The 23,742-nt window shown below is 47.8% G+C and overlaps 1 protein-coding gene and 1 long non-coding RNA gene across 3 annotated transcripts in view; one reads left to right on the forward strand and one right to left on the reverse strand.

Moving 5' to 3' along the window:
- Window positions 1-2,001, forward strand: part of MPG (N-methylpurine DNA glycosylase) — a 46,337-nt gene extending 44,336 nt beyond the window's left edge. For both annotated transcript variants that reach the window (XM_030212994.1, XM_030212995.1), the window contains exon 4: window positions 801-2,001. In XM_030212994.1, coding sequence (XP_030068854.1) covers window positions 801-1,171 — 371 coding nt within the window. In that variant the 3' untranslated portion in view covers window positions 1,172-2,001. The remainder of the gene's footprint in view (window positions 1-800) is intronic.
- A 13,615-nt stretch (window positions 2,002-15,616) lies between these two features.
- On the reverse strand, window positions 15,617-23,682 carry LOC115475886. Its single transcript, XR_003943118.1, has 2 exons — window positions 23,536-23,682; window positions 15,617-17,956 (listed from the first exon to the last, which is right to left on the reverse strand). It is a non-coding gene; the product is annotated as an uncharacterized LOC115475886 (long non-coding RNA).
- Between the last annotated feature and the right edge of the window lie 60 nt (window positions 23,683-23,742).

Below are 23,742 nucleotides of genomic sequence, written 5' to 3' on the forward strand. Positions count from 1 at the left end.
TGGTGGTAAATGTGATCCCTCCGAAACCCACGGTACCCACATGTAGGTGCCCCCCCCCCCGTCACCCATAAGGGCTATGGTAGTGTTGTACAGTTGTGAGGAATGGGTTTTGGGGGGCTCAGCACCCAAGGCAAGGGAGCTATGCACCTGGGAGCAATTTGTGAAGTCCACTGCAGTGCCCCCTAGGGTGCCCGGTTGGTGTCCTGGTATGTCAGGGGGACCAGTGCACTACGAATGCTGGCTCCTGCCATGACCAAATGCCTTGGATTTGGTCGATTTTGAGATGGGCGTCCTCGGTTTCCATTATCGGCGAAAACCGAGGTCGCCCATCTCTATGGTTGACCTAAATGTTGAGATTTGGGCGTCCCCGACCGTATTATCGAAACGAAAGATGGATGCCCATCTTGTTTCGATAATACGGGATGCCCCGCCCCTTCACGGGGACATCCTCAGAGATGGTCGTCCCCGTTCGATTATCCCCCTCCATGTAATTGCAGCATTTCAAAAACACACAAAAAAAACCCTATCTTCAATTGGGCACATAAGTCATCAAATGTTACGCAAGACAAAAGGCTCGCTTGAAAAAAATACGTTTTCAAAACAACAGTTTCGCATTATGAAATTACTGTTCAGAATGACCTTTTTGGAATATCAAAAATACACATCAAAAAATTCTAGGCAATAATTTAACGGCGCTACAAATACTCTCTTTAAGAATATATAAGGACCTTGGAAAAAGAGGCAATTGTATACTGCTATACTAACTCCACTGAAACAATCTGATTCTTGTCTTTTCACAGGGGAGGGGGCAGCAGTCCTCCTCCGATCCTTGGAGCCGTTGCAAGGTCTGGACACAATGAGACATCTGAGAAATCTTCGGAGAAAAGAAAATGGGAAGGCCCTGAAAGATTGGGAACTGTGTAATGGCCCTTCGAAGCTGTGCCAAGCCCTTGATATCAACAAAAGCTTTGACCGCAGAGATCTGGCTAGTGATGAGGAAGTCTGGCTGGAACAGGGCCCAGAAGTACTTGGTGATCAGACTATCATCGCAACAGCGAGGATTGGTATCAACTACGCAGGAGAGTGGGCTCAAAAACCTCTACGCTTTTATATTAAAGGGAACAAATGTGTCAGTGTTGTGGATAAGACTGTGGAGAGAAACACAATATGAATGCAAATGGATGGGCTCTGACTAACTCACTAGGAAATTATAATGGCAGAGAAAGTGTTTAAGACAGAGGTGTCCACCTGCAATCCTGGAGGGCCGCAAACCAGTTTGGTTTTCAGGATATTCCTAGTGAATAAGAGGTATTTGCATACAAATCTTTCTCATGAATATTAATTAGTGTCTGTAAACCTCCACGATTGCACTTTGACACCCCTGATCTAAGAGAACTGTGTTGTCCAGGAGTAATGCTTTTATTAAATGTCTGAATTTAAGATACTAATCTAATGGAAAGACTACTGATAGTTCTGAAGGTTAGTGTTTACAGTATGTTAGATCTGCCATGTTCCATTTGGGCCTGATTTGATTTCAGGATGAACTTTATGGGATGACTTTTAGAGTAAGGTACATTTTTTTGTAAATTTATAGGTTCGTTTGACTTAATATAAAGGTGTTCAACTGAGAAGACCAAGTCCTTTTTAGTATATTTTTTCTTTAAAATTCTGGTCACTATTTTAAAGCGTTGGTACAGTCCGCATTGGTTGCTGACTGCATAGGTATTTTTTAAATGCCAAGCTGCCAAATACATAAATTTTGGATGTACGAAATTCAATTTCTATCCAGAATTTAGCTGGTTAGTAAAGGGAGGGGCCAGGGCCTATGTTTATCCATATATGGGCAATATTTGTCACAGTTTGGATGCATTTATCCATTAGTTGGACCACATAAATAGCAGTCCTATCTGTAAAAGGATATTAGGCATAAAGATAACTGGATAAGTTAATTGCTTATATTATGACATATGCATTTGTTTTATTCCTCTGTGACCAGATTATTTCCCACTCAGTGGCGTTCCTAGCCTCGACGGCACCCGGGGCGGATCGCCGATCCGCCCCCCCCCCCTGCAAAATGACACCCCCCCCCCCGGGTGCACGCCGCTGAGGGGGGGGGGGTGCCATAGCGCGCGCCTGTCTGCTCTCAGTTCGCTACGCTCGCTAAATTCTCTTGTTCGCTGCAGCTCCCTCCCTCTGCCCCGGAACAGGAAGTAACCTGTTCCGGGGCAGAAGGAGGGAGCTGCAGCGAATGAGAGAATTTAGCGAGCATAGCGAACTGGGAGCAGATAGGCGCGTGCTGTGGCACCCCCCCAGCGGCGTGCACCTGGGGTGTACCGCCCCCACCCCCCTTGGTACGCCACTGTTCCCACTGCAGGTGCTTTTACCCATGTCAGTTACCAACACACAGTAATTTCAGTTTAAAAGCCAAGCATGAGCTTTCATTGTTTGACTTTACACCTGCTTTGAAAGGGATGCATAGTCCACAGGTACCAATGTACCAGCAATGCTAGCCAGTCTTGTAGCAGATCAGTTTAAGAACAACTATCTTAGAGAGGACATGTTGCAATATCCCAAATTCAGCCAGGACTCAGAGCACCGAGTACCATTTTGCACTTGTTTGTAATGCAGGACCTACTGGAAATAGTATCTTTACTTATATCTAGCTACAATTTGAATTGTAACTCAAAAACAGAAAAAGAAAAGAGGCAGCACCCAACTTCAGCACCGTACACAAGCAGGAAAGGCAATGAGCTTAACCAAGTTTTATTGGAAATAAAGTTATAAAAAAGTGGTCTTTAATTTTGTATGTGTCCAGACTTTTTCTTAACATATGTCCAGCAGCCAAAAATATTTTGGTGTATTTATTTTTCTTACATTTGTACCCCGCGCTTTCCCACTCATGGCAGGCTCAATGCGGCTTACATGGGGCAATGGAGGGTTAAGTGACTTGCCCAGAGTCACAAGGAGCTGCCTGTGCCTGAAGTGGGAATCGAACTCAGTTCCTCAGTTCCCCAGGACCAAAGTCCACCACCCTAACCACTAGGCCACTCCTCCACTGCCTTCCTCGTTGGACTACACATGTACACACCAACCAACCAAGCAAGCAAACAAGTGGAGGAGTGGCCTAATGGTTATTGTAGTGGGTCTGGACCTGGGGAACTGGGTTTGATTGTGTCTGATGGTCAGCAGTGGGTTGAGATCCTGGGACCCAGGTTCAATTCTCTCTGCAGCTCTGTGTTAAACTGGGCAAATCACTTAACACAACAGTAGTATAATGTACCACTTAGAGTGTGAGCCCAGTACCTATAAAATGAAACTGTAAACCTTTTTGGTCTAAGCGGTATATAAATACTTGAACGAACAAACGAATGAATGAATACAAACTAAGTCTTAAGAAAAAGAAATCATGGCCAAAACTGGAAACGAAAATTACACACGTGTCAGCTCAGTGTCATTCCAGTTAGTGTGCAAATTCATATGTTAGCTGCATATTGTCATGGGGGCAGGAAGTAGGCGGATAACAGGCATGGACTACATACCGCAACACACATTTCTTACTGTATGCTAACTGGTAGTTTTGTGGTTCACACAGGTTTACTTAGCACAACAGAGAAGCACTAACCCTGGAATTGTATATATCATGCTGAAATTTCCGCATGGAAATCGAAGCGTATTCCGTAATTCTCCGAGGACAAGCAGGCTGCTTGTTCTCACGACTGGGTGACGTCCGCGGCAGCCCCCACCAACCGGAAAGAAGCTTCGCGGGACGGTCGGCACGCAGGGAACGCCCACCGCGCATGCGCGGCCGTCTTCCCGCCCGTGCGCGACCGCTCCCGCCAGTTCCTTTTTTTCCGCGCCTGGAGAGAGTCGTGCTTTGTCGCTCTCTCTACTTCAGCCGCCGGATTCTTGCGATCGCGTATACGCGGATCGCGCTTCGTTAATTTAATTTAATCTCCTTTTACCTTTTCTTTTTACAAAAAAAAAAAAAAAAAAAGACTGCGCGTGTGGAGCACGCGCTCCCCTTTTCCCTCGCTTCCAGCGGGGACGCTACGTTGCGGCCTAGTGGTCGCTCGGTCGTTTGTTTTTTCGTGGTGTGATTTTAGCCACCATTGACGACTTTGACTTCGCCGACGCGATTTTTCCGTCGATGTCCTCGAAGGTCCCGAGTGGATTTAAAAAGTGTGGTCGCTGCGGCCGGCCGATCTCGCAGACCGACACCCACGCTTGGTGCCTCCAGTGCCTCGGGCCGGAGCACAATTTCAAGTCGTGTGCTTTGTGTCTCGGTCTCCGGAAACGGACTCAGGTTGCGAGGCAAGTTCTGCGGGACCGTCTTTTTGGAACTTGCGCCGGCCCCTCGACATCGACCTCGACGGCATCGGTATCGAAGGCCGGTTCTTCGGTACCGGTATCGATGCCCGAGACATCGGCACCGATGGCAGCGACCCCAGGAGAACAGGTCCCGTCGGCCCGCCGGTGAGAGTGGGGTTGAGAGGCCGCGTGGGCAGTCGGCCCCGGTCACTCCCTCAGCTCGTGAGCCACGGGACCGAACCCTGTCTGACCCGGTGCCTCGAGACCGAGGGGGATCGACCTCCTCCTCCTCCATGCCCTCCGGCGCCGGTGACGTGCATCGAAAGAAGGACAAAAAGCGTCGTCACCGGACGCCCTCGGTGCATCCTGAAGAGGAGTCGACGCCGAAGCGTCATCGTCGAGAGGAGAGGTCCCCGTCGGTTGTGGAGGTACCGACGCGTCGGGGTTCCGGCACCTCGGTGCCGTCTCCTGGCTCCCAGCAGCTTCCGGCACCGACACCCTTACCGGCCCCACCGCCTTTCCCGGCAGTGGGCCTGGACGAGTGCCTCAGAGCCATCCTTCCGGGGATCCTGGAAGGGCTGATGCGCCAGGCTGTGCCGGCGCCGGGGGTGCTTGCGCCCTCGGCGCCGATGACTGTGGCGCCGGCGAGCTCTAGCCCGGCGCCGGAGCTGTCGACACCGCCGCCGCTTGCGGTGCCGGTCTCGACTGCTACGCAGGTGGAGTCCCCGTCGACGTCGATGGAGGGAGCTCCGTCCCCGCCGGCGCGGGAGTCCACCGCTCGACGACACCGAGACCTCGGTGCCTCGACGTCGAGCCGGGCCCGGTACAGGACTCAGCTACATGAGCTAATGTCCGATACCGAGGATGAGGACTTGTGGGGGGAAGAGGAGGACCCTAGATATTTCTCCTCAGAGGAGTCTACGGGCCTTCCCTCGGACCCCACGCCTTCACCGGAGAGGAAGCTCTCACCTCCTGAGAGCCTCTCCTTTGCCTCCTTTGTGCGGGATATGTCGATCACCATTCCCTTCCCCGTGGTCTCTGTGGAAGAGCCGAGGGCCGAGATGCTCGAGGTCCTCGACTATCCATCACCACCTAGAGAGTCCTCCACGGTGCCGCTGCACAATGTCCTGAAGGAGACGCTGCTCCGGAACTGGGTGAGACCGTTAACTAACCCCACCATTCCCAAGAAAGCAGAGTCCCAGTACAGGATCCACTCCGACCCAGAGCTCATGCGGCCCCAATTGCCCCATGACTCAGCGGTCGTGGATTCTGCTCTCAAGAGGGCACGGAGTTCGAGGGATACCGCCTCGGCGCCCCCGGGGCGGGAGTCTCGCACTCTGGACTCGTTTGGGAGGAAGGCCTACAAATCCTCCATGCTCGTGACCCGCATCCAGTCATACCTGCTCTATATGAGCATCCACATGCGGACCAATGTGCAACAGCTGGCGGACCTGGTCGAGAAGCTCCCGCCGGAGCAGTCCAGGCCTTATCAGGAGGTGGTCAGGCAGCTGAAGGCATGCAGAAAGTTCCTGTCCAGGGGTATTTTTGACACCTGTGACGTGGCATCTCGTGCTGCGGCCCAAGGTATAGTGATGCGCAGGCTCTCATGGCTGCGCGCCTCTGACCTGGACAACCGCACCCAGCAGAGACTGGCCGACGTCCCTTGCCGGGGGGATAACATTTTCGGTGAGAAGGTCGAGCAGATGGTGGACCAACTGCATCAGCGGGAAACCGCTCTCGACAAGCTCTCCCACCGGGCGCCTTCAGCATCCGCCCCCACTGGTGGGCGTTTTTCCCGGGCACGGCAGGCTGCACCCTATTCTTTTGCAAAGCGTAGGTACACCCAGCCGGCCCGAAGGCCTCGTCAGGCACAGGGACAGCCCCAGCGCGCTCGTTCCCGTCAACAGCGTGCGCCTAAGCAGCCCCCTGCGCCTCCACAGCAAAAGCCGGGGACGGGCTTTTGACTGGATCCACGGGAACATAGCCGCCCTACAAGTGTCCGTACCGGACGATCTGCCGGTCGGAGGGAGGTTAAAATTTTTTCACCAAAGGTGGCCTCTCATAACCTCCGACCAGTGGGTTCTCCAAATAGTGCGGTGCAGATACGCCCTGAATTTGGCCTCCCTGCCTCCAAATTGTCCTCCGGGAGCTCAGTCTTTCAGCTCCCATCACAAGCAGGTACTTGCAGAGGAACTCTCCGCCCTTCTCAGCGCCAATGCGGTCGAGCCCGTACCACCCGGGCAGGAAGGGCAGGGATTCTATTCCAGGTACTTCCTTGTGGAAAAGAAAACAGGGGGGATGCGTCCCATCCTAGACCTGAGAGGCCTGAACAAATTCCTGGTCAAAGAAAAGTTCAGGATGCTTTCCTTGGGCACCCTTCTGCCAATGATTCAGAAAAACGATTGGCTATGTTCCCTGGATTTAAAGGACGCATATACTCACATACCGATACTGCCAGCTCACAGACAGTATCTCAGATTCCGCCTGGGCGCACGCCACTTTCAGTATTGTGTGCTGCCATTTGGGCTCGCCTCTGCCCCACGAGTGTTTACCAAGTGCCTCGTGGTGGTAGCGGCCTACCTACGCAAGCTGGGAGTGCACGTGTTCCCATATCTCGACGATTGGCTGGTCAAGAACACCTCGGAGGCAGGAGCCCTCCGGTCCATGCAGTGCACTATTCAACTTCTGGAGCTGCTGGGGTTTGTGATAAATTACCCAAAGTCCCATCTCCAACCGTCCCAGTCTCTAGAATTCATAGGAGCGCTGCTGAATACCCAGACGGCTCAAGCCTATCTTCCCGAAGCGAGGGCCGCCAATCTCCTGGCCCTGGCTTCGCAGACCAGAGCGTCCCAGCAGATCACAGCTCGGCAGACGTTGAGACTTCTGGGTCATATGGCCTCCACAGTTCATGTGACTCCCATGGCTCGTCTTCACATGAGATCTGCTCAATGGACCCTAGCTTCCCAGTGGTTCCAAGCCACCGGGAATCTAGAAGATGTCATCCGCCTCTCCACCAGCTGCCGCACTTCACTGCGCTGGTGGACCGTTCGGACCAATTTGACACTGGGACGTCCATTTCAAATTCCACAGCCCACGAAAGTGCTGACGACGGATGCCTCTCGCCTGGGGTGGGGAGCTCATGTCGATGGGCTGCACACCCAGGGTATGTGGTCCCTCCAGGAAAAGGATCTGCAGATCAACCTCCTGGAGCTCCGAGCGGTCTGGAACGCACTGAAGGCTTTCAGAGATCGGCTGTCCCACCAAATTATCCAAATTCGGACAGACAATCAGGTTGCAATGTTTTACGTCAACAAGCAGGGGGGCACCGGATCTCGCCCCCTGTGTCAGGAAGCCGTCGGGATGTGGCGCTGGGCACGCCAGCACAGCATGCTTCTCCAAGCCACATACCTGGCAGGCGTAAACAACAGTCTGGCCGACAGACTGAGCAGAGTCATGCAACCGCACGAGTGGTCGCTCCATTCCAGAGTGGTACGCAAGATCTTCCGAGAGTGGGGCACCCCCTCGGTGGATCTTTTCGCCTCTCAGACCAACCACAAGCTGCCTCTGTTCTGTTCCAGACTTCAGACACACGGCAGGCTAGCGTCAGATGCCTTTCTCCTTCATTGGGGGACCGGCCTCCTGTATGCTTATCCTCCCATACCTTTGGTGGGGAAGACCTTACTGAAGCTCAAGCAAGACCGCGGCACCATGATTCTGATAGCGCCCTTTTGGCCCCGTCAGATCTGGTTCCCTCTTCTTCTGGAGTTGTCCTCCGAAGAACCGTGGAGATTGGAGTGTTTTCCGACTCTCATTTCGCAGAACGACGGAGCGTTGCTGCACCCCAACCTTCAATCCCTGGCTCTCACGGCCTGGATGTTGAGGGCGTAGACTTCGCTGCGTTGGGTCTGTCTGAGGGTGTCTCCCGGGTCTTGCTTGCCTCTAGGAAGGATTCCACTAAGAAGAGTTACTTTTTCAAGTGGAGGAGGTTTGTCGTTTGGTGTGAGAGCAAGGCCCTAGAACCTCGTTCTTGTCCTGCACAAAACCTGCTTGATTACCTTCTGCACTTATCGGAGTCTGGCCTCAAGACCAACTCAGTAAGGAATCACCTTAGTGCGATTAGTGCTTACCATTATCGTGTGGAAGGTAAAGCCATCTCTGGAGAGCCTTTAGTCGTTCGATTCATGAGAGGTTTGCTTTTGTCAAAGCCCCCTATCAAGCCTCCTACTGTGTCGTGGGATCTCAACGTCGTCCTCACCCAGCTGATGAAACCTCCTTTTGAGCCACTGAATACCTGCCATCTGAAGTACTTGACCTGGAAGGTCATTTTCTTGGTGGCAGTTACTTCAGCTCGTAGGGTCAGTGAGCTTCAAGCCCTAGTAGCTCATGCTCCATATACCAAATTTCATCACAACAGAGTAGTGCTCCGCACTCACCCAAAGTTCCTGCCGAAGGTGGTGTCGGAGTTCCATCTTAACCAGTCAATTGTCTTGCCAACATTCTTCCCCAGGCCGCATACCCGCCCTGCTGAACGTCAGTTGCACACATTGGACTGCAAGAGAGCATTGGCCTTCTACTTGGAGCGGACACAGCCCCACAGACAGTCCGCCCAATTGTTTATTTCTTCCGACCCTAACAGGCTAGGGGTCGCTGTCGGGAAACGCACCATCTCCAATTGGCTAGCAGATTGCATTTCCTTCACTTACGCCCAGGCTGGGCTGGCTCTTGAGGGTCATGTCACGGCTCATAGTGTTAGAGCCATGGCAGCGTCAGTGGCCCACTTGAAGTCAGCCACTATTGAAGAGATTTGCAAGGCTGCGACGTGGTCATCTGTCCACACATTCACATCACATTACTGCCTCCAGCAGGATACCCGACGCGACAGTCGGTTCGGGCAGTCGGTGCTGCAGAATCTGTTTGGGGTGTAAATCCAACTCCACCCTCCAGGACCCGAATTTATTCTGGTCAGGCTGCACTCTCAGTTAGTTGTTCTTCGTAGGTCAATTTCTGTTGTACCCTCGCCGTTGCGAGCTTCAATTGACCTGGGTTCTTGTTTTGAGTGAGCCTGAGAGCTAGGGATACCCCAGTCGTGAGAACAAGCAGCCTGCTTGTCCTCGGAGAAAGGGTATGATACATACCTGTAGCAGTTGTTCTCCGAGGACAGCAGGCTGATTGTTCTCACCTACCCTCCCTCCTCCCCTTTGGAGTTGTGTGTTTCATCTTTTTGCTAGTCATTCAACTGGCGGGAGCGGTCGCGCACGGGCGGGAAGACGGCCGCGCATGCGCGGTGGGCGTTCCCTGCGTGCCGACCGTCCCGCGAAGCTTCTTTCCGGTTGGTGGGGGCTGCCGCGGACGTCACCCAGTCGTGAGAACAATCAGCCTGCTGTCCTCGGAGAACAACTGCTACAGGTATGTATCATACCCTCCATGTTCATATGCTAATTGGTTAACAAGCTAGTCAGCATTGATAATTGGATGCTAACAACACTAGTTGGCATTAATTAAAATTTAGGTGCAGAACTACTCTAAGCGTACTCTGTAACGTGGTGCACATAAATTCTAAGTTGGGTAGTTGAAAAGTGGGCAAGACCATGGGTGGGGCTTGGGCGTTTCTAAAATCTATGGGCATTGTTATAGAATACACCTGCTCTGCACATAATTTAGGCGTTGGGATTTACACCAAGTTTTACTTGGCATAACTGCCCGCAACTAAATTTAGTTGTGCGAAGCAGCACTCAGTGTATTCCATATACCGCATGGAAATTTAGACATTCTATAAAATATGCCTAAATTAAGGTGTACTTTATAGAATACACTTAGCTGAATTTTATTGTGGCACTGATTTATTTTTAGGCGTGATATATAGAGTCTAGTCCTAAGTACCTTCACACTAAATGATATATAATTTACTTGTGCAATATATATCATGCGGAAATCTCAGCACTATATATACAATTCCAGGGTTAGTGCTTCTCTATTGTGCTAAGTAAACCTGTGTGAACCACAAAACTACCAGTTAGCATACAGTAAGAAATGTGTGTTGTGGTATGTAGTCCATGCCTGTTCTCCACCTGCTTCCTGCCCTCCACTAGGCCGTGGAGGAGTGGCCTAGTGGTTAGGGTGGTGGACTTTGGTCCTGGGGAACTGAGTTTGATTCCCACTTCAGGCACAGGCAGCTCCTTGTGACTCTGGGCAAGTCACTTAACCCTCCATTGCCCCAGGTACAAATAAGTACCTGTATACAATATGTAAGCTGCATTGAGCCTGCCATGAGTGGGAAAGCGTGGGGTACAAATGCAACAAAAAAAATATGCAGCTAACACATGAATTTGCACACTAACTGGAATGACACTGAGCTAACAGTTGACACATGTGCGGTAGGGGTTAGCACACAGAAATATTTTGTTACATTTGTACCCTGCGCTTTCCCACTCATGGCAGGCTCAATGCGGCTTACATGGGGCAATGGAGGGTTAAGTGATTTGCCTAGAGTCACAAGGAGCTGCCTGTGCCGGGAATCGAACTCAGTTCCCCAGGACCAAAGTCCACCACCCTAACCACTAGGCCACTCCTCGGCCCATGTTAACCCCTTTACTAACTAAAAAACAGAGCAAAGACATATCAGATGTAAAATTCATAGAAAAATAAATACCTAAAACAACCTCCGTCAACTGGATAGCTGCTATTACTTATGGAGGAGGTGAAGAGGAAAAAATGAAATACTGCCTTATTTTGCTGGTCATTGTTTCTTAGATATAATGTGATTTTTTTTAATTTTAATTACTGCATTCTCTCTTTAACCCTGCTAGTTAATGCAAATAGCTAATATTTGAGATGGACCAATCAGTCCTCCTCCCACCCCTCAAATATTTGGAGATGTGTTTGCAGCTCAAACCTTTCCCTCTGACATTGTTAATAAAGTAGTTGGTTGACCTTTTAAAGATGAATGAGGTATATATTTAGATGTTGGTGTGGGTAGACATCTTTGCTCATATTGCAGGGAAGAACATTAAATACATCGAAATCTAATCTGGCATAAAGCCTGCTCCCAGTATCATTTCCACGATGGAGTCTCTTGGGAAGTATTTAACTGGTATGACCTTGAAATGCAGCATACATCTATGTAACTTACATGTTTTCCATACAACTGCAATTGTATAGTATAGATAATACTATATTATGAAAGGTTTATGGTAGCCACATGCAGCAGCACTCAGCAGGCTGTGGTCTATGTTCTGTCAATGATTGCTGTAGTAGGGTGAGAATTTGGATAGAGTCATATTAGCTTTAGTCTTATCCCAGATTAAATTCGTCTTCCTTGGATGGACGAATGAAGTAGATCTAGGCTTGAATTTGGTCCAAAGATAGGTGGAGTATTACAAACGATTCCCTGTTTGATGATGGATATCCAGATACATAAACCTATTTTGTACAACCTTTCCTATCTTCATATGATCCATCAGAGTCATGATTTTTTTGGCAATGGATCATTTGCAGAAGGTCATTCAGGCAACTCTTTGGCCTGACTGGGTTACTTTAAAATTCTGTATTTGGGGCTTCCTAAGAAATCATTGACAAGACTTCAAGTTCTGCAGAACACATTGGGCAAGATTATCTTGAGAGGAGTCAGATCGCATAGAGCGACACCTGTATACTGGACACCTTTATACTGGCGCCCTTGAATGGCTAGGGTTGAATTTAAATTACTTTTTACTTGACTTTTTAAGTACTTCAAAACCAATTTGCTTCATTTCTTTGAATGTGTGAACAAACATGTAGGTAAAGGTGAGCCAGTTGATATAGTGTATCTAGGTTTTCAGGAAGTATTTGACAAAGTCCCTCATGAGAAACTCCTGAGAAAATTTAAAACCTATGGGATAGGAGGCAACGTTCTGTTGTGGATTAGAAATTGGTTGATGGATAGAAAACAGAGGGTGGGGTTATTGAATAGTAGAGTTCCCCATGGATCTGTACTGGGACTGGTGCTATTTAACATACTTATTAATGATATGGAAATGGGAACGAAGAGTGAGGTGATTAAATTTGTAGATGACACAAAACTATTCAAAGTTGTTAAAACGCATGCAGATTGTAAAAAAACGGGGGGGGGGGGGGGTGGGGGGAAGTTGGAAGATTGTGCATCTAAATGTTAGATGAGATTTAATATGGACAAGTGCAAAGTGATGCACATTGGAAAGAATAATCCAAATCATAGTTACCTCATGTTAGGTTCCACCCAAGGAGTCAGTACTCAAGAAAAAGATCTAGGTGTCATCGTGAACAATACGTTGAAATCTTTCTGCCCAGTGTGTGGCAATAGCTAAAACAATCAAACAGAATGCTAGGAATTATTAGGAAAGGGATAGACAATAAGGCAAATATAATGCTTCTGTATCGCTCCATGGTGCAACCACACCTTGAGTATTGTGTGCAATTCTGTTTACCGTATCTTAAAAATGATATAGCAAAATCAGAAAAGGTTCAAAGAGTGACCAAAATGATTAAGCGGATGGAACTCCTCTCATATACGGAAAGGCTTAAGAGGTTAGGACTCTTCAGCTTGGAGACAGCTGAGGAGGGATATGATAGAGGTCTACAAAATACTGAGTGGTGTAGGATTTTTTTACTCTTTCAAAAGTATAAGATGACAAATGGCCGTGCAGGAGTGTGATCATTATGCAGCTAGAACCTCTTCCCTGAGGAAGTTTTTCGAAACCTGGCCAAGTCGGCGGAGGTTCTCCTGTGTCAAAATCTTGCTGCCAGCTAACAGATAAGTGATAATGCTTGAAATCAAGCTAAAAATATACTGAAGCAATTTAAAAATTACAAAGTAGGTGGATCAATGACGATTTGCGCCACAACCATTGTTTCAAAAGAACTTGTGTTCATATGGTATGAGCTGCAGTAGACTCTGAAAATCCCATAAAAAATGTCTATGTACATAAAAATTGCATAAACAAAGAAAATATTGCACTCATTGATATCAATATGAAGAAGTTTTGAAATGTTATCATATAGAAGTTGAAAATATTACTTTAAAGATGGCTGTCTGGGATAATATATATACTGTGTTGACTTTGGGTCCCCACACATTAAATATACAGGCTAGAAAACTGGAAACAAGTAATTATTGGCATTAATTGGGCGTTACATGCACATCGTATTCTATAACATAATTTCAAAGGGGCATTCTGGGGGGCATGGAGTTCCCAGAATTTACGCACATTGTTATAGAATATGCTCAATTGGCACCTAACTTTAAAGTTAGGTGTCGTTTACGTGCTTAGCGTTATTCTTTAAAAGATGTGGATCCTTTATAGAATAGCATTCAGTACTTAACCTTTTCAGCATCATTTATAGAGTCTAGTTCTATATGTGTGAACATTTATTGAAATTAGCTTTCCCCTTTCTCAGTGTTGTGTTTCCCTAGTTACCTGTTAACCACAGCTGGAGTATGACATGTAGAAACACTGTGTATGTAATTTCAGCATTGCAGAGTAAAAGGCAAAAGAAAGAAGACCCAATATAGGGCAATTCAAGGCTTAATTTGTGCCAGAATGGAGCAGAACAGCGTTCCAGTACAGTACTTCTTTGGTCTCAGGAAGTAACATAACCACCTGTGACTTCCCACCTCTCCCCTGCAGTCAGGCTTCTCTCCCTTTTGCCCCTTCCCTCACTCTCATATAGTTTTTCAAAACCGTCTTATTTTAGAGGTTGCTGGCAGCGATTCACAATGCACTGCTTGTGCTGACATCAGAGCCTTCTGTATGATACACCTTTCTATTTCCGCATAGATGGGAAGTGTCAGAAGATGCTGATATCGGCACGAGTAGTGTTTTGTGAATCACCGCCTGCTACCAGCAACCTCTAAAACAAGAAGACAGCTTTGAAAAGGTATACAGGGAAGAGAGTGGGAGGGATATTTTCTTTGTTTATTAAAAATTTAGTATACCACTTAAATGGAGTAGACCAAAGCAGTTCATAATTTTATACAATAAAGACATACAAACGTAATAAAACAAGGAACTCCACAATAGTAATAGGAAAGACCTATACTCATTCACACATTATTTATCAAAATGCATGGGCCTTATCCTTCACCAAGACATCAGTAAACCTGTTTGCTATCCCCACAATAAATATTAAAAGCCTCCTTAAACGTTTTTGATATAATTTTAAGCTTCTTAAAACTTTCCTCCAAACGAACATTACTGGGAAACTGATTCCATAAAAATTAAGCTAAATAGAAAAAAAAAAGCTTGAGTCCTGGTTGAATTTAATCTAGCTCTTTGTAGCCATCATACTTTGGAAAAGGGACAAAAGGGCGAGAAGCCAGACTGTTGCGGGGGGAGGGGGCGGGGATGAGAAAAGCTGGACCAATGGTTGGTGGGGTGAGATGGGAGAAAAGAAAAGCTGGACCAATGATGGAGAGTGGAAGGACAAAAACTGGACCAATGGTTGGTTGGTTGGTGGAGTGGAGGAGAAAAGTTGGACCACTGATTGATTGATTGGTTGGTGGGGTGGACAAGGAGAAAAGCTGAACCAATGGTGGGTTGGTGGAGAAGGAGAAAGCTGGACCAAAGTTTGGTTGGTATGTTGATTGGTTTCTGGGTGGGTGGGGGAAAGGAGAAAATCTGGACCAATGGTTGGTTGCACGGGGAAGAGGAAGAGAAAATCTGGACCAGTGCTGGTGGGTGGGGGGAAAAGAGGAGATAAAGTGGACCAATGGTGGGTGGGGGGAGGGGGAGGGGAAAGGAGGAGAAAATTTGGACCAGTGGTTGGTGGGAGGAGAAAAGCTGGACCAATAGGTGGAGTGGGATGGGGGGGGGGGGGGAGCCTTTGGATAGCATATATGAGATCAGATTTGTTCTATGAAATATGTTGGGGCTTTGTTCATCAGGTGGTTGGGGGCATTCATCTAGCGGACAGAATGCCTTGAAGATTTTTTTTTTAAATGGTTTGAATAACAATTTCAGATGTTGGAGGAGTGAATGATGTCCAGATTCTGTCTGAGGCGATGCCTTCATGCTTTGTTTCCATTTCATCTACGTTTCTTTGGGCTCTGTGGGTGATATTATTTAATAAACATTTTTTAAATTAAATATATGAATTTTCCAAGTATATGTACATACCAGCTTCCCTTTTATCCACAAATGAAATATTGGACAAAATAGTAGGAGTAAGTTCACATCTAGTCCTTGCCCCGCCCCACCCCACCCTGAGTTCCACTTCCTTTTTTTCTACAAATTAAGCCCTGGGGCAATCTAAACAATGATGTAGCTAAGGAAGAAAAACAAATATTAGGCCAGGGAAAGCACACAGCAAGTTTATTAAACTTTTAAAAATCTCCATTTTACTTTGCAGCAACAGTCAAAAGGCATTATAAGCGAATTATTACTTCAGTTGAGACAGACTCCTTTTAATTCTACATTCACAAATCCTGCACCCACACAAGTTCCAAGCGCAGAAAATTTTCAAAAGCGGCACAGCCGTAGCTGCAAGAGAGCAAGACCTTTGGGACTCTCTTCCAACACACAGACACTAAGATGTCCAACAGACTGTAATATCTCAAAAACAACAGAGCAGACGTTGGCCATTGAAAGGGGGGGGGGGCAGTTAAAAAGCTTTCTTATGGATTAGTAAAGATGAACTAATCACTACAATATCTTGTTAAGATTTCAGATAGCTGTTATCTTTTGTGCCGTACAAAAACTTGTATAGCCCACAAAAAAAGCCGACGATAAATAACTATGGGACTTCTCTCAAAAACTGCAGCCTAATGGTGGTACTGAGATGAGATACCCCGCTGTTTGGAAAATGTGGCATACTAAACTATGGGAATTTGTTTCAAGTAAATTTAGTAGTTGTTGTCAAGCTGATGCTTGGGTTGAGGAAATGGCTTATACACTGACAGGAATATTTTTGTTTTTTAAAGTTCTGCTTAATGCAGAAAAGAGCAGCATGGTACTATAACAATGTGTGCTGTTTTTTTCTGTCAATGCACTTTCTAAGGCCACAGTAATTTTACATGTCATTAATTTACTACATTGGGGAGTTTCTGCATATGCAATGGCTCATTACATTAGGCATGCCCCCCTCCACTTCTTTTTTTTCACTCCACAACCTTGCCAAACAGAATTTAATTCTGAAAAGCTAGTTACCCAAATGTATTCTATAATTCCAGAAAACGTTTTGCCTACAATCAATTGGCTGTTTTATTTCTGCCTGAAGAAGTGAGCCATTTAGAAACAGCACATTAACTAAAACCAGCATTCAGCATAAAGGAGAGAATATGATCAAGAGGGATAACCAATGAATTTCTGGAACATTATCAAGTAATAGTTTAAATTATGATGAATTGCTAAACATTAAGGGGGATGCAGGTAAAACAAAAATCTACTTTATTCACATTAATAAATCTATAATAAAGACAATAGAAAGGAAAAGGAAGCTGAAAACACATCTCATGAGAATAGCTCAATTGTCAACTCCATTTGCTTGGGTCAGAATATTTACTGTGAATATGTAACATGCTGTCTAGGGTTACTTGTTTTTTTTTTTTTTTTAACATAGATCAGTTGTGGAGGTGAACAACAGAATTAAAGTCCCTTTCTTTCCTCAACAGAAGAGGGACCCTCAAAGAAACTTGCTTTGAACTAGTAGGGAGAAGGTGCAATATATTTAACCTAAAAAAAATGTCACTAATGAAGAACTGTTTTTCCAATAGTTTCAGACCTGCATTTTCCACTCAGAGTTCTTCATATGTTTTTAGGATAATAAAGTATTCAAAATTAACCACTCACTAGAATCTCTATATGAAAAAGAAAGCTTAAGACTATTCTTTGTAGCCACAGAAAGCCAGACCTATCTGCAGTCCTCAAAGTCCAATAATTAACACTAGAAAGGCAGAAGAGAGTGTCACAGTCACAATAGACTATCTCTCACATCTGACAAACACATATCCACCTTAGTTGTATAAAAAAACCCAAACAATCCAACAAAACACCCTCTTATTTCCTTCTAAAGCAGCTTCATGCAGTTCAACATTTTCTGGACACTAACTACAGATTCTTATTCTCTCTGTAACTCAGTTCTCAAGAGAATCACAAATTCACTGTTTACAATTAATAAATAACATGTCAGTAAAGTTTCTTCACAGAAAAGGTAACATTGATCATGTCACTTCTTATTGAGGAACACTGGTTACCTATTTCCTACAGGATCCCATTTAAAATCTTGGTAATTGCACATCAGGAATTCCTTCATTCTTTTAAACTTGTTGATCCTGTACATACCCACCTTCGTTCTTGCATTCTTCACAATGAAATCTTTTGGTTGTTCCTTGCCATATGGTTGTCCAGTGGAATCATACTGGCAGCTCTTGTTTTAATGTGGCTGTCCCCCACACTATGGCATAGCCTCCTCCTTATAGCAAAAAGAAGCACCAGGAGCCTTCAAAATCGGGACAGTTTCTTTAATTGTATAACATGAATATCAATTCTTCCCTTAATGACCCGACACAGGCTGTGTTTCAGAACTAAGCGCCTGCATCAGGGGTCTAAAACGTTGTGACATCTAAGGAGCAGCACAACTTACTTCTTTTACGGTGACAATTAAGATGAGTTGTCCCATTAGATGCTGATGAAATATACTTCCTCAGCGACCCTCCAGACCGGTCAAGACGCGTGGGTTATGTCCTCCTACCAGCAGAGGGAGACTGAGAAAACACTAAGCTTTTGAAGCCTGTATATATAACCTGTGCAGAACCTCCACTAGCCAGTATTTTCTCAGTCTCAGCAGAGGTAGCAGTTGACAGCCTGTGCAGTCTCCAATAATCTGGTGAGGTAGTTTGTCATTGGGTCGTAGGATTTTTTCCTTCCAAACTTTATTCTGTTGCAGTACCCTGTACGTGTGTGTGTAAAAAAAAAAAAAAAAAAAAAAAAGTGCTTTGGGGCCCTGGGTCTGGTGGGGCCCAGTTTTTCCCCCTGGGGTGTTACACCTATGTTTGGGTCCCTCCCCCTGTGCTGCTCTCTATTTCTGTTTGCTTGGCAGCTTTGTGCCTCGGCTGCTTTCTCAGTATTGTAGCCTTGAGTGCCTTACAATTTCCAGATGCCAGAGTTAGAGTACGATGCCTTTAAGGTCAGTTATTCTATGTCATTTTGCTTGCCAGCTTTGTGCCTCGGCTGCTTTCTCAGTATTGTAGCCTTGAGTGCCTTACAATTTCCAGATGCCAGAATTAGAGTACTGTGCCTTTAAGGTCAGTTATTCTATTTCGTTTTGCTTGGCAGCTTTGTGCCTGGGCTGCTTTCTCAGTATTGTAGCCTTGAGTGCCTTACAATTTCCAGCTGCCAGAGTTGGAGTACTGTGCCTTTAAGGGCATTTATTTCTTTATTTTCAGCGGACCGAACGGGGGTTTTGATTCCTTGCTGGAACGAGAGAGCAGCGCTTTCTCCAGTGCTTTTGCAGTGTGAGTGAGTTTTTGGTTTGGCGCGTTTGCGGAACAGCTTTTCCCTTCCCTCGTGGTTTATGGCGGCCCAGCTCCTCCGATGTCGCGCGTGCTCGTGGCGAGGGGTAGAGGCGCCGGGCGCTCAGTGTAGCTTTGCGGTGCACCTATAAAGGTGGCTGCGGCACCCCCCGACTTGACCGCGGAGGGATCGATGGTGTCGGGAGTCTCCGGGTCAGCGGGAGCGTAGGCAGGGCCGCTGTCAGCGGGAACAGTTTCGGCGGGAACAGCCGCCATCTTGAGTCTGACGCGGCCCGTGGAGCCGGCTGGTTTTGGGCCTGCGGCCTCCGTTTTTGGCACAAAAGGGCCTAATGACGGTCCAGGAATGGTGGGCTTTCCTCCAGATTTTGTCTGGACGCGGTATCAGGCCTGGAGATCGGGACCCCCCCTCCCCCCCCCCAATTGGAAGAGGGGGCTATTTCCGTCTTGGCTGAGAGACCACGGTTAGAGTGGTCAGAGGACAGGCAATGTTTTTCTCCTGTAGCTGCAGAAGCTGCGCTTAGTGATCTGGGGGAGTCAGATGGAATGGACGGCTCTCAGGAGCAGGATTGTTGGATTCCTGGAGAGGATCCTTCAGTAGTGCGGATTTTCCATAGAGATGAGCTGTCAGAACTCATAGATCAGGTGTCGTCCACCCTTCAGTTTGGTCCTGAGGTGGCTTTGGGGGAAACTGTCCAGGATCCGTTGGTGAAGGGCATTCAGCGTCAGGCGTGATCCTTCCCTATGAACAAGGATCTCCGGGAGATGATTTGTCAGGAATGGGATTTGCCGTGTAAGGTGGCAAAGGCAATGGCGAGGCTTTATCCCCTCCCTCAGGACGATAGGGATTCCTTTAAGGCTCCCACGGTAGATGCAGTAGTGACGGCAGTAATTATAGCTACGGCTATCCCGGTTGATGGAGGAACGGCCCTCCGTGATCCTCAGGATAGGAAGTTGGGATCTTTTCTCAAGCGTAGTTTTGTTTTGTCGGCTTTAGCCCTGCAGGCCTCGGTTTGTGGGGGTCTGGTAGCTCGGGCATGTTTTCGTTGGGCCGAGAAGCTCCTGGATGATTCGGTAGATGTTGGTTCTTCTGGGGGTCAGGAGTTAGCCGACTTGGACATGGGTTCATCCTTTTTGTCTGAGGCTTTTATGATTTGTTGCCTACTTCAGACAAAAAATATGGCTATGGTTGTGGGTCTCTGCCACTTAAGGGAGCTATGCTCTTTGGAGAAGATTTGGACAAGTTAGTGTGAGGTCTTAGTGATACCAAGGTTCTATGGCTTCCGGATTTTCGGTTCAAGGCAGGGGCCAGAACTAGTTCCTCTCTGGGACGGTTTAGGGAGGCTCAGCGGTATAGGCCGGGCAGATCGAGTGGGACCTACCCCTAGCTGTCTGTTTGTCCAATTTAGATTGTAAGCTCTGTTGAGCAGGGACTGTCTTTTCATGTTAATTTGTACAGCGCTGCATAAGTCTAGTAGTGCTATAGAAATGTTTAATAGTAGTAGGACCTCTAGGGGTCGGTTTTTCCAGCGCACACAGTTCTTTCGTGAGAGTCGTCGCGGAGGGCGTGGCTTTTCCGCGGGAGGTTAGTATTCAGGCCACACTTCCCAATGAAGGTGTGCGGGCTCAGGCTCTGGTGCATGTTGGGGCTCGGCTGAGTCTGTTTTACCAGAGTTGGGCCCAAATCAGGTCAGATCAGTGGGTTCTCAAGGTGTTTCGAGGCGGATGTGCGCTGGAATTCGAAAGCTGTTCTCCCGAAGTGTTTCTGGAATCCCTCTGTCGGTCTTGGAGCAAGAGGGCAGCAGTGAGGGACACTCTGCGGTGGCTGCTCGCGTGGGGAGCCGTGGTTCCTGTTCCTTCAGATCAGCAACGCTCAGGGTGCTATTTGATCTATTTTGTGGTCCACAAGAAAGAGGACACTATTCGTCCCATTTTAGATCTCAAAAGGGTCAATGCGGCACTCAAGGTGCCCTCTTTCCGGATGGAGACGTTGCGGTCGGTCACTGGTGCGGTCAGGAAAGGAGAGTTTCTCACTTCCCTGGATTTGACGGAAGCTTATCTTCACTTTCCTTTGTGCAGCCTTTTGGTTCCAAGTTACAGGGTCCGATTCGTCGGTTCCTTGCAGAGAAGGCGCCGACGGCCCGTACTTATCGTCAGGTCCTGGGCCTGATGGCGGCGACCATAGAGGTAGTTCCGTGGGCCAGGGCGCACATGCGTCAGGTACAGTCAGCTCTGCTCAGTCGTTGGTCCCCTCTGTCGCAGGACTTGGAAATGTGTTGTCCGCTGTCGGTGGCCCCTCGTCTCAGTCTCCGCTGGTGGCTCAGTCCGCGCAATTTGGGAAAGGAATGCCGTTGGAGTCCCCACAGGGGCTGGTAATGGTCACGGATGCCAGTCTGCAAGGTTGGGGGGCACATTGTCTCAGTCAGGTAGCTCAAGGCCGGTGGTCTCGGGCAGAAGCAGAGTGGTCCATCAACCGGCTGGAAACTCGGGCCATTCGGGTGGCGCGCCAGGCCTTGACGTCGGTGGTTCGCCACAAGGCAGTCCGAGTGCTCTGTGACAATGCCATGGCAGTAGCATATGTCAAACGTCAAGGGGGGAACAAAGAGCCTTGGCGGCGCAGTTGAACTCATCTTCAGGCTCTCTTGGCAGCGCATGTGGCCGGGGTAGGTCACATAGATGCAGATTATCTCAGCAGGCACACTCTAGATCCCAGAGAGTGGTCTTTTCTTCGGTCAGTGTTCCAGTGAGTTGTGTCGGTCTGGGGACTTTCGGTGATCTTAGGGCAACGGCTCGCTATGCGCAAGTTCAGAGATTTTTTTTTTCAGTCGCTGAAGAGACCCTTGAGCGGAGGAAATCGACACTCTTCTGTTGCCTTGGCTTCGGGAGTGACTGTATGTGTTTCCTCTGTGGCTGTTAGTCGGTCGAGTAATATAGCGCATCGAACATCACTCCGGTCGGGTGATTCTGGTAGCTTCGGATTGGCAGCGTCGACCATGGTATGGAGACCTGGTGCGGTTGGCAGGAGCGGCGGCCCTGCCTTTGTTGGGATCAGTTCTGTGTCAAGGCCCGATAATCATGCCGGATCCGGCTCGGTTTTCGCTTATGGTTTGGCTCTTGAGCGGCACAAGTTGAAGAAGAAGGGGCTTTCGTCCAGTAGCTTTGCTACGATGTTGAGTTGCCGTAGACGATCCACTTCCTTGGTGTATGTCCGGGTTTGGAGAATCTTTGAGCACTGGTGTGAAGACCATCGAGTTCGGCCGTTTCACTCTTCGGTGGCGGAAGTTTTGGAATTTTTGCACGATGGTGTTGATAGAGGTCTGGCCTTGTCTACACTGAAGGTTCAGGTGGCAGCTTTGTCATGTTTTCGTGGGAAGCTTCAGTGAAAGTCCTTCGCGTCTGTGCCTGAGGTAGTGCGTTTTTTGAAGGGTGTTAAGTTGCTGCGTCCGCCTCAGTGACGGATGGTGCTTCCGTGGGATTTGAAGCTAGTTTTGGATGCTTTGATCAGGCCTCCGTTTGTGCCTCTGGTATCGGCATCTTGTAAGGATTTATCTTTAAAGGCGGTCTTGTTGGTGGCGATTACTTCAGCACGGAGTGTTTCAGAGCTTCAGGCTTTGTCTTGTAGGGAACCATTTTTGTCCTTTCTGAGGGAAAGGTTTCGTTGCGGACGGTGCTTTCCTTTTTTGCCCAAGGTGGTTTCCGAGTTCCATGTTAATCAGGTCATCTCTCTGCCAGTGTTGGGTGATATGGCTGGAGATTCGGAGCAGCGTGGTATTGCCAAGCTGGATGTCAGGAGAGTTTTGAGTTGTTATCTCTCTGGAACTCAGGACTTCAGAGCCTCTGACCGTTTGTTCGTTCTTCATGGTGGCCCAAAGAAGGGTGCAGCGGCTCCTAAGGTGACCATAGCACGGTGGTTGAAGGAGGCGGTTGCATCTGCTTACTTGGTGAAGGGTCCTGTGGTGCCTAGGGGCTGGTCTGCTCATTCCACTAGGGGAATGGCAGCCTCGTGGGCGGAGAATAGTATGATTTCTCTGTTAGATATTTGTCGGGCTGCGGTTTGGTTTTCGTTGCATTCCTTTGTGAAGCATTATAGGATTCATGTGCATGCAAAGGACGAGGTGCGCTTTGGGGCAGCAGTTTTGACCTCTGGCCTTAGTAGGTCCCTCCCATAAGTTAGTTACTGCTCTGGTACGTCCCACGCGTCTTGACCGGTCTGGAGGGTCGCTGAGGAAGGTGAAATTAGATCTTACCTGCTAATTTTCTTTCCTCTAGACCCTCCAGACCGGTCAAGAGCCCGCCCTGTCTGTATTGGAGGCCAGGAGGTGTATTTGTTGGATAATTCTTGGCTGCTGTAAATTGTTGTTTCTCTAATTGCAGACTGTTTATTTCTGTTTTGTGATAGGAGTCCGGGACAGGTGGGGCTCTTCTTTGATAGTCCACCTGTAGAAGCCCAACTGTTTTATCAAAGGCAAAGGAACATGTTTCCGTAAGAGCAAGCGGAAGATGTTTCTTGTTTTTGCAGTTTACTGTGACCACGTACAGGGTTGCTAGTTGTTGTTAGTGTTTTTTGTTTCTCTGCTTTGTCAGGGGTATACTGGCTAGTGGAGGTTCTGCACAGGTTATATATACAGGCTTCAAAAGCTTAGTGTTTTCTCAGTCTCCCTCTGCTGGTAGGAGGACATAACCCACGCGTCTTGACCGGTCTGGAGGGTCTAGAGGAAAGAAAATTAGCAGGTAAGATCTAATTTCACCTTTGTCGTTCAGTAAAATTGGAGCAAGGACGATCCTTCTTGCTCAAGATAAGTATTCCCCATGTGCACTTGGTTGAACTTGGTCGTTTCCTCTCACTCCCCCCCCCCCCCCCCATTATGTTTTAGTGCAGTGTTTCCCAAACCTGGTCCTGGAGGCACCCCAGCTAGATAGGTTTTCAGAACATTCACAATGAATATTCATGAGAG

The sequence above is a fragment of the Microcaecilia unicolor genome, chromosome 8, assembly GCF_901765095.1.
Source record: "Microcaecilia unicolor chromosome 8, aMicUni1.1, whole genome shotgun sequence".
NCBI classification, from domain to species: Eukaryota; Metazoa; Chordata; class Amphibia; order Gymnophiona; family Siphonopidae; genus Microcaecilia; species Microcaecilia unicolor.